This window comes from Rhinolophus sinicus, linkage group LG12 (genome assembly GCF_036562045.2).
Source record: "Rhinolophus sinicus isolate RSC01 linkage group LG12, ASM3656204v1, whole genome shotgun sequence".
Lineage (NCBI taxonomy): Eukaryota > Metazoa > Chordata > Mammalia > Chiroptera > Rhinolophidae > Rhinolophus > Rhinolophus sinicus.
The window spans coordinates 59107822-59122232 of record NC_133761.1 but is presented as its reverse complement, the minus strand read 5'-3'; the positions used below and the strand labels follow the sequence as shown (position 1 = coordinate 59122232).

The 14411-nt window shown below is 40.6% G+C and overlaps 1 protein-coding gene across 3 annotated transcripts in view; it reads left to right on the top strand.

Annotated features, from left to right (window-relative positions):
- The first annotated feature begins 973 nt into the window (after nt 1-973).
- Nucleotides 974-14411, top strand: part of RRP15 (ribosomal RNA processing 15 homolog) — a 31000-nt gene continuing 17562 nt past the window's right edge. Inside the window, exons 1-3 of one of the 3 annotated variants that reach the window (XM_019742910.2) lie at nt 978-1295; nt 1503-1785; nt 12083-12357. In XM_019742910.2, coding sequence (XP_019598469.2) covers nt 1641-1785; nt 12083-12357 — 420 coding nt within the window. In that variant the 5' untranslated portion in view covers nt 978-1295; nt 1503-1640. Of the gene's footprint in view, nt 1786-9644; nt 9694-12082; nt 12358-14411 lie in introns of those variants that run through there. The other 2 variants (XR_012490918.1, XM_074317019.1) reach the window with 2 other exon arrangements.

The following is a 14411-nucleotide window of genomic DNA, read 5'->3' as shown; positions in this document are numbered from 1 at the left end:
TCTCCTCTGTGTAAAAAAATATTATTCTCATTTACTTATTTTGAACTTTAGAATTATTTTATTAAGACTTCGCTCTCTGCTTCCCTCCTCCCGAGATTAATTCCAATTGGATTTTGGTTGGAATAAATAAATATCTCTAGAATATTTAATCTCTCAGGAATATGGTACATCATTTCATTTTCAAAAAGTTTTCCTTTACATCTCTCATGAAAGTGACAAATCAATTAAATGTTTGCTACTTCTTTTCCTCTGAGACCATAGTAGAGTTTAACATCGATGACAGTCTTGTCTTTTGGGGAATTTATTCCACTAGTGTTTAGGGATTTAGCTCTGCTCTTCTTTTAACTCTCTATCCTGGTCCCTCATTCTGGTTCTTTTCCACACAATTTTACTTTAAAACGTATTGAGCTTGGGGGAGGTAATTTTTTTTCTTTATATGAACAACTGGAATGTGTCAAACTGAGAGGTTCATACTCCTTTAGAAAGTTTGGGTATTAAAGACCAAGAAACCCTCTCTATCGGGAAAACTCTAAGCTTAGGGAAAGCCTTTAGAATACGCCTGGTTTATAGCACACGATGTAAGATTATCTTATCGGTCTGACTCATTAACCTTGTCGATAGTTGTATTCATTCATTCATTCATTCATTCATTCATTCATTCATTCATTCATTCATGCATCCCTTCCCAAAATATTTTTTGGGCTCCTAATACAGGCCAGGCCCTATTGGTAGCCATAGTAGTGGCGGGGTGGGGAGTAGGTAAAACGGTGAATGAGATAGGGTCCCTAAGTACTTTCAAAGTGCCAACAACTTGGGGGGTGGGGTGCGAACTGGGGGAGGGAATAGGGACAGATTGTGGTTGCTGCTTAAGGGAACGCAGGTCCGCGAAAGCAGGTGACAGGCTGACCTTAGGAGACACTAGCCCAGGGGGAAGGCAGGAGCATCCCGTGGAGAAGGGAGCTGCACCCTTGGTCCGCACCGCGCGGTCGGGCGCAGAAACCCATCAAACTCCGCGGCCCGCACCGCGCGGTCGGGCGCCGCGGGAGAAGGGTGGGGCTGGCTCCCCTAACACCTGGGACCCAGGGGAGGAAAGCGAGAGTCTATTCGATTTGCAGTGGGAAGCCACTGACAGGGTTACTCAGAGGGAGATGGTCTGATGAAGTTTCAAGAAAGATCTCGCGTGTTGCGTTGTGAATCTTTGGTGGCGGCGATCGGGGGAGACGGGATGGTATTCTCACATTGTGAATTATCGACCCGAACGCTTTTCCCTCGCTTCCTAGCGTCCAGCGCGGTTGGTAGGTACTGAAGGGGCATTTGTGGAGCACCTGGAGCCAGTATTAAATAAGGCAGCGGTTCAGGGAAGCGGCCGTGGGTTGGAAATGAAAATGGACCGGGATGGAGTGGGGCGGCGGATCAGGACAAAGGCGAACTGGCTGAGGGGTCCACTGAGAACGTCCATTTTCACTGATTTGTTTATTAACTGGAGCTGACTTGTCCCCCAGTCACAGTCGGAGGCTCCAGGCCAGAACTCAGGGCCAGATGGCCCCGCCCCGGAACCTTGTGTTGCCGGAACGAATAATACCGACGGTCCTCTCATTACCGCCGGACGCAACTCTCAGGGACGCTTCCGGTGAGGAAACATGGCCGCGACTGTTTGCAACCCACGTGTGAGCGCGGGGAAAAAGCTGAAAAATTCACTAAAGAAGAAAAAGAAGCTGAAAATGGGAGCCAGGTCCGTAGCATCGGAGCTGGAGGATGAGGACAAAGACGCTGCTGACGTTGGAGGTAACGGACTAAGGCTGAACTTTGGCTGCTTCGAGGAACGGCCACACGGAGTTTGCGGGAAGCAGGGGATGCGAGTGGATTTGCCGCCCGAGTTTTGTCTCGGCGTGGCGTCGGAGGGGCGGCTTGGGCTCGGCCAGAAGGCTTGGGGAAATGGTGTTCAAGGAAGGGCCGCTGTCAGCTTACACATTCGAGCTTACACATCCTTTCACTAGACCTTTTCAGGGTCACTGTGATTCACTAAACTGCTGTAAAAAAGAAGCTTAAGGCAGCAAAACGCGAAAGGGGGAATTTCTTAAATTACAAGAATGGGGTAGGTCTCCTAGGGAGTGAGGAGCAAAAGACCAAAAGAGGTAAAAGAAAGATAGATGATATGCACTTTTCTTGTGTGACAGGTGCGTGCTTGTTTCGGAAGTAGAGACCAGCTAGCAGTGAATGGAAGAAGAGTGGGTGGCTAAAGTAGAATAAATAAAAGTAGCAGTTGACAACTGTCAAGCGCCTTTCAGAGACGCTTGGTGTTGAAAGGAAGGAAAGATGCTTTGAGGCCTTCGGCCACGCTGTGCCGGTCCTGCTTCCTCTTTATCGTCATTCTTGCACGACTAGCTTCTTAGGTTGCAGACGGTCCTTGACTTCCTACTGCCCAGGTATTGCTCCTTTGTACTAACTAGAGCTTTGTAACAGCCAGAGCTATTCTTTCATAAGGTGCCTCAGCTCGTGTCAGTTATCTGCTCAAGATGATCCTGTGGCTTCCCATCTCAGAATTGCATCCCAAATCCGTAGCCTGTGTGATCTAGCATTCTCATCTGCCACTCTGCACCTTACTAGCCACGTACTGTCATCTAGCCATGTTGATGTCCTGTGATTTGTTTAACACGTCAAACATGCTCCCACACCGGGGTTTCTGCACTTACTGGCTTCACTGCCTAGAGTACTTTTCAGATGCTTGTATCGCTCTTTCTCCCTCAGTTCCTTTACTCTCTGATCCAGTCGCTTATCAGCAAGACTTGTCCCTGATAACCGTATCTAATGTACTAGCACTACTCTTCTCCGTGCCTCCCTGCCTTCACTTTTTGGCTTATTACCCTGCTTTATTTTTCTCAGGATTTCCCAAACTGCCTGATATATGTATTTGCTCTGTCTCTCTTCCAGCTGGAATGCAAGTTCCATAAGGGTAGAGATTGCTGTATGTCCATTGCTTGTTGAATAGTGGACAGTTCGCAGATGTTTAAGTGAGTGAGGACCAAGAAGAAGAAACTGTCATATGCTACTGCTGTCCCTAGGTACTTAGAGTCCTCATTACCTGTTAAAGGAGTTAAGGAAAACAAGCCTGTTTGTTGAACAAGAATTAGAACTTCTGGTTCTGATATATATGTATTTTTAACTCAATAGACTTGTCAGAGAAAGAATCACTACTACGTTTGGAGCAAAATATCAATACTGTTTACAAATTTAGGTGGAAATTAGATTTCCCTTTTCAAGTTCTAGACAATTCCAAGTTAGAACTGTTCTGACTTCTCCCTGCATTACTGTAAATACTGATTAGGTAATTAGATTCTAAGGGTCTCTTGCTAATATAATACAGATCAATTACATTGTGGGTTAAGGCTTTTTGCTAACATGGAAACCTAATTATCGAGTTCAGTTCGGTGAATACTCACTTGTGCTCTCTTATATTCTGGTCATCCTGTAGATGTTGAGGATACAAAGGGTAAATAAATTCCTACCCTAGAATTAGTCTTAAGAAGACTAATTACACAGGACTTGTATTACACAGGACTGTAATACGATGTACTAAGTACTGTTAAGAGGTGGTTATATGGTTATAAAGGTAGCTATCATGATCCAATTAGAAATGGTAAGGATGGAGACAGAGAAATCCATAGCCGATAGAACCCAGTCTAGGCATTGCTTCCTTCTAGTTTACAAATATTACTCATAATGTACTATATGGTATTTTACGTGAACATGTCTCTCTCCTTATAAAGTTCCCTAGCTTACTGGTGTCACAGTATTCTGAGCTCCCTGTTTCTTAAACACAGTATGCTCTCTCTCCTTCTAGCAGTGCTATTGCTGTTCTAACACACTCTTATTTTTCTTCACTTTCTCTTAACCAGCTTCCTTGTATCCTTTAGGTTTCAATTCAGTTGTTTCCATCCACTTTTTCTTTCAAGATTAGACTGTAGCTCTGCAGTAGACATCAATAATAAAGGACCTTTTAAATAAATTCAGTATTGTAGATCCGTTGGTTATAAAACGGAACATTCTCCTTTGTTTAACTCAGTATTTGCTGTTTAATATAAGAAATTGCCCTTTTCCTCTCATAAAATCAGGTACTTCTGGAAAGGTGACCCATGGAAACAGCTTTTCTAGTTCAGATATTGGTGTACATGTGGACTTGGCAGCACTGTGTAAAGTTACCAAAGATTTTCAGCTGCAATACTGAGAAACTATAAAAGCAGACAATTGAATTTGGCTTCAGACACAAGAGGACTCAGTATGCAAACACACAGGTATAACCCATGTGTCGTTTGTTTTTTATTGTTAGGTTTTAATTTCTTTTGACACTTGTATAAGAATGGTAGAAATTGTGGTTTTGTGGCTATAAAACTCTTAAGTAATGTTTGTCAGACTTTGCAGAAGTTTCCTAGTTCTGTGAGGAGAGGCCTTACCAGCTTTGGTAATGGCTATTTCTCAGAACTTGGCATTGAGACTGCTACATAGCATAGTACTCAGTATCCATTTATCCATTGAATAAGTTGGAAACTTCTCATAATGTGGTTTTTACAGTTTTCTCATGTACCAGATATCATCGAGGGTAAAATTAACAGAACTTGTATGTAATATAAAGTTGAATGATAGCAAAACGATTCATACTGAATTTTTAGTAAGTTGTAATACTCTTCAGGAGAGTTTGAAATTTGGTCATAGTGAAATCGTAGGTGATCATGGATCAGAGATATACCGAAGGTAAAATACCGGTCAGCATTTTAAGTAATAGATAGATATCAAGTGTTGTAAAGGGGAGACGGACACCCCCACAAAGTTAACCCTGAACTGCTCAGATTTACTGAACTGATACCTTGTTCCAGGTTGAGATGCAATGTGCATGCACTTGGCTGTTATGGTTATAGCCTGAAGAACAAAACAGGCGCACACAGCCTCTCTCGTCAGTAAATTAACTCTGGTGAAGAAATATAAAGAGTAATTGGTGAAACCCAGTACCACAAAGGGGAGGCTGCTGCCCTCTATTGCTGAGTTAGCCCAGCTACTCAGGTTTATTGATCTGATGCACTGTCAGAGGTTTAGACAGATGCTAACTTGATTCGTAAGCTTGTAGTCTTAAAGCTTTTGTAGTCAGTATATCTATCAACCCAGGTGAACAAATCTATCAACCCAGGTGAACAACCGAGGTAATCATTATCCTGTGCCATGAGGAGATGACCCCTCCCGCATAGAATGTGTCCATAGGACTGGAAGCTAGTAGGGAGGAACGGTAAGTTCATGTTTTCAGAATTGTTCTGGTCACATATATGAAAAACGGCCATATACTTCTTACACACGACTTGATAACAATCTAGTTTACAAGGTCCTAGGAGCTCTCCCTTCATTTTTGATAAACTACAAAGCTGTATTTAAGATATAATAACCTAGCAGATAAATGTGCTTTTCATCAAACTGTAGCTTATAGCCTCCTTCATCATTTAAGTTACTTAAAATAGCAAAGGAACATGCCTAAGAAATGAAGTATATCATAGTCCCACTTGAGTGGTTTAGCAATTTATAGGACGGGCTCAGGAAGCAGGCCGCTTCCAGCCTCTGTCTGCTTTGGCTTGCCCAGAGAGCACGTGTAATCACGTCTGACAGTTGGTCCCGCGGGAGCAATTTATTTTAGTTTTGGTTATTTTCATGGAAACCTGGGATTACTAATTTTTTTCAGAGGTAAATGCTTCTTAAGTTTTAAAGCATCAATTTTGAATATTCTAAATTTAGTAACAATTGGGAGGAAAGTTCATGTGACGTGAGCAGACAGATGATTTACAACTGGCGTGGGGAGTAGTAGTTTCAGAGCGCTCCCCCCCCGCCCCCCGTCCCCTTTAGCCCTCTTCATGACTAGGGAAGTGTGCGTTTCAGGCAAAATCAATGGGGATGAGAAACGGGCTGTGGCGGGCAACTGAGGCTTAGACAGAAATTCCTTTTTAATTCAAGTTTTGTCAAACCAGTTCATGAATATTTTCTGTATTAGTTCAGTGTCCATTAGCCTGAGTTGAATCTTTGATTCAAAGCTTCTGGTACCTCAGTTGTCCGACAGCCCTATTACTCTGCTCCATTAGCTTCATGACTTCGGGTATGTTTTTAACTTTTCTAAGTTTCAGAATCATCCCCTTTGTAAATAGAATAATAAGAGCAACTCATCGAGTGTCGTGAGATCAAATGATCACGCGTAAAAAGTGTTTTCAGTGGTAGCTAGCTCTAAATAGCATGTTAGCTAGTTAGTATCAGCCTTATTTTAACCAAGATCATAGGTGGAATGACAGTGGACGTACAATTCATTTTACTCGCTGTTCTTTGACCTCCTTTTTTAAGCGTTTGGGGTCCTCTCCTGTCTCCAGGTTCCTAGGCTCCTGGTCTGTCCTCTGGTTACTTACTGTCATTTATTTCATGTCTACTATGTAGTGGGTCTGACTAAGTGCTTTCCATGTGTCATCTCATTTAATCATCATAACAACTCAGTGAGGTGGGTACTATTTTTACCCCCATTTACAAAAGAGACAGACGTAGAGAAATTAGGTAGCTTGCCCAAGGTTATGGTGTTGGAAAGTAACGCAGTCAGCATGCAATGCAGGTCTGTCTGCTTTTATAATTGGACCTCTTAACCCCTGTGCTGTACCTTCTGGTCATCTAACGGGTCTTATTCAGCTTCTCACGTTTTGCAGATTCTAGCTACCAGAGGTATTCCTTCCGTGTTCCTTTCTCCTGCTCCATAACCATATTAAAATTCTCGTCACGTGTGTCTATAGTGGTTCCCCCTTATCTGCAGTTTTGCTTTCTGTTGTTTCAGTTACCCACAGTGAACTGTGGTCCAAAAATATTTTGCGAGAGAGAGAGAGACCACATTTATATAATTTTTATTACAGTGTGTTGTTATAATTGTTCTATTTTATTAGTAGTTCTTGTTAATTTCTCACTGTGCCCAGTTTATAAATTAAACTTTATCATAGGTATGTATGTGTGTATAGGAAAAACGTGATACATATATATATATATATATATATGGTTCGGAACTATCCGTGGTTTCAGGCATCCAGTAGGGGTCTTAGAACGTATCCCTCAAGAATAATGGGGGGACTGCTGTATATGTATGTAATCGACACTTCAATGTTCACTATGGGCTGGACACTATTTTAAGAACTTTATATATATTAACTCATTTAATTGTTACAAAACCCCAGTGAAGTAAACACTCTTTTATGGCCATTTTTACAGATGAGGAAACTAAGGCACAGAAGTTGGAAACCTTTAGAAAACTCATAGATTTGTGTCTGGAGTTGAGATTGAATTCAGGCAACCTGACTTCCCCTTCCTTTTAACCGGTATTAGCTGGTCTCAGCCAGATTTTTATAAAATATTCTGTTTGACGTAGAGTGAATTCTAAAGGTGTGAAGTAAGTTAAAAGTTAACCAATAGCCTTCCCAGATGGTATCTGTATTTTGAAAGGACAACCTTCTTAATCCAGTAGAGAAACTTTTGAAAAGTACAGACACAAGGTAAGGACCAGGAGAAAACGTATGAGCAGTGTGGCCTCCTACTAGAAGCACACAACTGGAGTGCACAACTTTTAAACTATTTGGTTTTAAGTTGGCAGTTAATATATATTTTGTTTCTTGGTTCGTAAATCAGACCAGCTTTTAAAAAAAAACAGCCAGTTTTTTTATACTTAATTCTTACCACCCAATCCCCAAATTTCTGTTTTTAGCCCCTGTGAACTAATTGTCATTATAAATCTGACCTTCGTTACCATCCCCCTGAGGTCTTCTGCCTGGAATGCCACTAGTGATGATGACAGTAATCATTTTAAATTTCATGCAGAGCATTGACTCACATCGAGGCTGTTTGGGGTCTAGATTCAGTGACCTTGCCCACTACCTCTTCCAATGGGCCTGGGTTGTGGAATCTTCTTTGGCCTCCTCCCTTCTTTCATTCAAACCTTTGCTTTACCCTTTAAGAAACAACTTGAGTGTCATCTTTGTAAAAGATATCCCCAAACAGTCACTCTTTTTTTAAAAATTGCTTTTCTGTGAGAAGAGCACTTACAAATTTTACAAATCGCAAGACCCAACTTTTCAGTGGGTTAACTGATGCGTCTAGTCTACTAAACATTTGATTTCTGTAGACAGAGAAGCCTAGACTGAGAGTTTTCATTTTCCCCTTCTTTCCTCATCACTCATGAGTAGTCAGTAAATACTGAGGGATTGTGAGTCTTCTTAAAATTTTATCCCAGTTCCAAAGGCTCAAGAAAGTGTCATCCTTTCTTGCTAGGAGATAACCATATGTGGGGTCAGGGGCAGGTGGCAAGTTCGAAAGGAAGCTGAACTTGGGAGAAAAGGCAACAGGAGATGAGAAATGCCTGGCTCTACCTCAGTGCCTCAGAGGTCTAACCCTGCCCTATCCGGTACGGGACCCAGTAGCCACGTGTGGCTTTTTATAGTAATTAAAACTCGTTTTAAAATTCAGTGGTTCAGTTCTAGCCATCTTTGAAGCCCTCAAGTGGACAGCTCTGCTAATAGAACCTTTCGATAATGCAGAAAACGCTATTGGAACCTTTAGTCATTACTTCCACTAAGCATTCTTTGTAGCCCTTCCTTATTTCTACAGTTTTAAAATAGAATGTGCGATTAGAGTTAATGTTAGAATAACACACAGGACTGCAAAGGAGTTTTTCACTTACCTGGTGCCCTTAGACCTCTGGATGTATTCACTTCTGTTAAAGATCCGTCAGTGGAAAATACAGAAAAATCCTCATCTCTATAGGACACAGTACATTTTTAAGAACCAGTTCGTCTTTCTGCTTTGCATCGTGATTATGTTTGGTATCTGAGAAGTAACTCCTGTCTTTCAGTATGCTGGAAGACCGCATTACATTGGCAGTTTTAATTTGTTTATGTAAAACATCATCATTTCCACTGGCAGTGAGTGTCCAAAAACTTCTGGGCTAGAACGTCTTAAAAAAATAAAATAAAAACTATGACTTTAATGAATTCTTCTGGTTTTTTTTTTTTAATTGGAGGGTTGAGTGTTGGTTGTATAAAACGGTGTTAGAAAACTTCTCAGGGATTTGGTGTGTTCCCATCATATGCATGTTGTGGTCAAACTGGGTGCGAAACACCCCAAAGGAACATGGCCAAGGATTATCTGAGTGGCTTTTACAGCTGTAAAGCGTTTTGGCTGCCGTCACAGTGCAGCTGAAAAACGTGGAATGTGCTGCAGTTGGGAGTGAATTCATCAGGACAAAACACGGCATGTCAGTGTTGTCATTTTGACATTTCACCAGGAGCTGGGGAAGGAAGTCTTCAGTGCCACAGACTCCTAAGCCACGGCGCCTCTTGACGTTTCCATAAATGCTTGCTTAGGAGAAGCACCTTTCAAATAATTCTGTGTTTTGTTACTAGTACCTGTGCAGTGCTACTGACCCTGTGGGATAAAGTGTATGGGCTATTAGCATACTTATTTGTCAGCTAACTACATTCTCTCCAAATTTTGTTTCTCAACATACTTCACAGGGAACACTCGGGCTAGGACTAGGAAGATACCTCTGGGGTGAAATTGTGTGACTCTGGAATCTGGTATATGGTAGATACTCCAACTCATTGAATTGAATGATGGTGCCCTCAGCTTTTGTTTGGCAAAATTTAGGTACTTTTTTTTATATTGTGGGCAATAATGTAGTTCTTATATCACCTATATTTGCATATCAAAGCCTGAAGTCATACGTCCTCAGATTTGTTAAATTTACCCAGCTTACAGGATGCAGAGAAGGCTTCAAATTAAATATGTGGCTAATGAATTTAAAAAGAAAATCCATCTTTACTAAGAAATATGCAGTACATTAGGGCAGTAGAATTATTAGTGATTTCTTGCTTTTATCATACTTTTTTAAACCATCGACATACTGTTTTAAGATTGTGCTTTTTAAAAATACAAAGTATTTTGCTTTCTGTGTTTAGCTCAGTTTTGTGTCATGTTCTGTGTACTTTTTGGAGCTACTTTATTTTTACTCATGCTTGAGCTTTATTTTTATGTATATGTATAAAATGTTTTACATGTTTTTATTGGTTATTTTCACACATTTTTTTTGAAATATATTACGTAGTTTTAGTCTTCTCATTGCATGAATTCTAAGCACTTAAAAAATTAAGGGATTATGCAAAAGTAATACCAAAATTGCAAGTATAGTAATGACTTGCTAAAAGTTAGCTTCTTTCCAGCAGTTCTCTCTTAATTCATGGTTTAAAGTCAAGAGAGGGTCACTCAGAAGTTAACAGGTGACCATACATTCACTCCTTTCACTTAGATCCTGGCAATAAGCTCGTTTTTTTTGTTTGTTTGTTTTTTGTTTTTTGTGTTTTTTTTTAAAGAAGAAAAGCTGAACGGATATTTAGAAGCAAAATATGCACATTAGTTGAAATAATTTGAAAGACATGGGGGATTGGAGGTGAAGAATAGATAAAAAATTTTGAAGTAACATCAAGAAGCAGTGTGTGGGCTCAGGTGGCAGCAGAGGTTCTGGTTGGAATGCAAAGCCTTGAGAAGGCTGAGTGGACCTGGAGTAGAATCCTGGAAATGAGGTGCTCTGGGCTGTGGATTCCTTTTCAGTCCCAAAGGTTTAGGTGACATTTCTGATCTGTATGGGGAGATGTCAGAATTCAGAGAAGCAGGGGGCAGCAGGAACCCTGTTTGTGCCCAAGGTCTTTTTTCTTCGTCACCTAAGTCAGTATTTAAAATTTTTCCTAAATTACTAATATTGATTTTTAGTAGAGATATTTTGATAGAAAAAGGTGAAGTTAATGGCATTGTCAGTATTAATCTGTGAGACACAGCTAGTTCTGGAGCTGACCGAAGAAAGCACGTTTGTTCCCCAAGTACGCTACTGCTGAGTGGCAGTTGTAGGTACAACGCCAAGGCTTCCTCCTCTTTGGTAATTCCTCAGCCTTCTTTGCTAGCTCTTCTCCTGCTTATTAAGAAACATTCCCAGTTACTCAGCTGTTGGATGCCTTGCTCCTTTGAAGTATTTCCTAATAAGCCCCATAGGTTTCTGAAGAACAGAAAACAGAAGCCGGCCGAAGGCTCTGGGCCATACAGATGCATGCAGACTACGCTGGCTGCTTGAGTCTTGTTGATAAAGCACAGTTAACTTCAGGTGTTGAGAAAAGCTTCACAACTTAAAAGTACCCAGAGCTTCTCAACAAGCTGGTTTTCAAGGAAAGCCACCAACTGGCCTCTGTTTCTGCCATTCCTCTGAGCCCTGCCATTTGAGTCTAATGTGATGAACTAGTTTGCTGGTAACCTGTGTGGTTTTGTGTGGTAACATTCCCACCATATACTTCTGTATCTTCAACTCCAAATGTGGAATTCTCATCCAGGAGTGCAACTGAATCTTCTGTATCTCGGGAACATGTCGCTTCATTAGATTATTTTTCAAAGATGTTAAAACACCCATTTTATAAATTTATATGCAAATTTTATAAAAGGAGCCTGGGTTGTTTTTTGGTGTGTTTTTTTTTCTCCAGATTTTTCTGCATGCAAATTCAGAATTTTGAAATATCTGGGCCAAATCCCTCAGAGAAGTTAGTCTGATTTCTCTTTACTATGGAAACACTGTACCACTTTCTTGATAGATTAAGATAGTTTTTTTTGTTGTTATTTGTTTTTAAAATAATTCACTATTATTTCTAAATTATTCTCTTCAGATAGTTGACTGCCACAGGTACGGCCCGTGGACTTGAATGCATCCTGCATTGGCCCCAGGTCAGCATCTGTGACCACCTTGACAACAGGGCATGATGCGGGCTGTTGGGTTTCTTTGCGGAGCCACTGCAGCTGGCGGGGCCAGGTCTTTAGAAGCAGTGGGATGGAGGGTCCTACCTTTGTTGCTCTGCTGTTACTGTAGCCGTGAGACTTGGAAAAGTCCCCTCTTGCAAGACTGGAGACAGATTGAGAACAGATTAGCTTTATGAAGACTTCCGCCTGTGGCCTTGGCCGCCTCTACCTCTGGTGTTAAAGTTTCATTTGTTTCCTCTCATAGGTCCTGTAGGAACCTGTAGATCAGAAAAGGATCACTTTTCTTCTGATGATGAAGCCATAGAAGCTGATAATGAAGATGAACTTGAACCTCACGACAATAACAGTGAAAATGCCGCAGAAGCTAGTGTTGGAACCAGTGCGGGCTGGGCAGGTGCCATGGCTAAAATCCTTAACAAGAAAACCCCTAAAAGTAAACCCGCCATTTTGGTCAAAAACAAAGAGCTGGATAAGGAAAAAGAAAAGTTAAAGCAAGAAAGACTAGAGAAAAGAAAACAGGTATGTCCCCAGTTGTCTTGTAGATTAGACTGTGTGTCTAATCTGGTTCTTGTCTGTGCCAAATTGGTCCTTGCAGTGTTTGTTCAATTAACATTGCAGTGTTTTAACTTGCTTTGTGTAGGCTCTGTTCAGGAACCTAGTCTAAATTACTCCGTTGATCCTGTTCACGTTTTAGGCACCTAAACAAAGCAATAGAAATAGGAACTCCAAGGAAGTTTGTCCTTTTCAAATCAAGTAATTACACATGTAACAACGCCTGTCATCTTGTTCATTTCAGCTGTTCATACGTTACCTTCATAAGGTACTTAACTAACAGTCACAATAGTTGCTTTTTCCTAAAACCTATTTTATAATATAAAGCTGTGAAGATACCATCAGGGGTTGGTTGTAGTTCTGAAAACCAACTATTTCACTGAGATAACCCTGAATCCATTATGCCTGTTGTTAAACCTCTGGTGGTAGAAGTTAGACTAGTACAGTCTGCTCATTAAAGGCCAGAAGCTAGACTTAAGTTTGCTGTTGCATATTATAAAGATTAAGGAACAATAAGGTTTTTTGCATCCTTTGTCCTTGATGAAATATTTCTATGTCTAAAATATTTGGTTATTAAATAAGTATTATTTTTTAATGAAAGAAAAATAACTTTCTACAGTTGTACTGCCAACATAAAAGTACTAATTTCCAAGAGGGTACTTTATAGGTGAAAGTGAAAAGAAACAACAAAACAGGTTTGAATTGGCTTGTATTTCCTTTTAAGTTCCTCATCCCTTTATCTTGTTTCAGGATGGATGTGATGGTGGTTGCTCTGTGTGAAAGGCTATGTAAAGATGGGACTTTTCCAGCGTTGTTCTTAGAAGCAGAATGTACTCTGTTATTAACTTAATATTCTCATTGTTTTTTAGATAAATCTTGTCTCTAAATCGTACTGATAACTTTTCAGTTGAAAATTGAATCTGTTTATTATCTGGCAAAAGCTAGAAGAATCCCTAAGGACCTCATCCCAGTGTGGCAGTGAGAGTAAGGGCCATGTTTGAAGCCAAGAGAAACGGGTCTCGAGCTCCACTCTGGGCCAGAGCTTTGCTGAGCTGATACTGCCCACGTAATGCGTGAAAGCACATGTGTTGCCCCCAGAAACATGACACAACAGCTGCAGATGCTTTCAGTATACATTTCTGATTAGAGTCTATGCAAATTACCTTAGTTCCTTAATGTTAATAATTATTGGTTTCCAGGATATTGAGTACTTATTTCTAATCATAGGTATGAAAATATATTTCAAAGTTAAAAGATATTTGGGGATAATGCATGCCTATTAATCCCTTGGGTTCTGTAGATAATTCAGAATTGATGGCTTTAAACTTAAGGATTTTTTTTATTTCTGGCATCTGGTAGTGAATTTCATAACAGTTAAATGATCCGATTTGGAGAAGAATCTATTCCTTTAGAAAGTGCGTAGGCTAATCTATAAAGATTAGCTTATGAAGAGTAGGACTTTGGTTTTACTGTGATTAGACCTTTTTATTAATACAAAATGAGAGATCAGGTGAATGGAGAAAAGGAACAGATACAGGAGAGACTTTTCACTGGTTCTTGTCACTGGTTTTGATGCTCTCCAGTTTCTTGGTGATTAGTTCACCATAATCAGTATATTTGATACTTGGTGATACGCTGGCCTGAGAAGGGAACCTGGAGAAGCCAGGTATGTAATCACGTGTCTGAGAGCAGGATTCTCCTCGAAGACAATTTGGCGTTAGATTATGTTGTCTGTGGGATTTCCTCTTTCCTGGCCCCCCTTACGCCTCTGCAAGCTAGCAGAGAATCAGTTGGCTGTGCTTTGTGACTGAAGTGCCATTTGTGGCCAGGACAGTGGTCAGATGTGCAGTAAGGGAAAGTAGATTTAAATGATTGTGGGAAAAGAAAAATAGTCGCTGTATAAACAGAACATATCTAGATCTGAATCTCCTTGTTTTAAAGCTGATACAAAAGCATTAAGTCTGACTGCTGAGGAAATCAGTTTCTGAAAATAAAGAGAAATCGTGCGTAACATTGTGGTT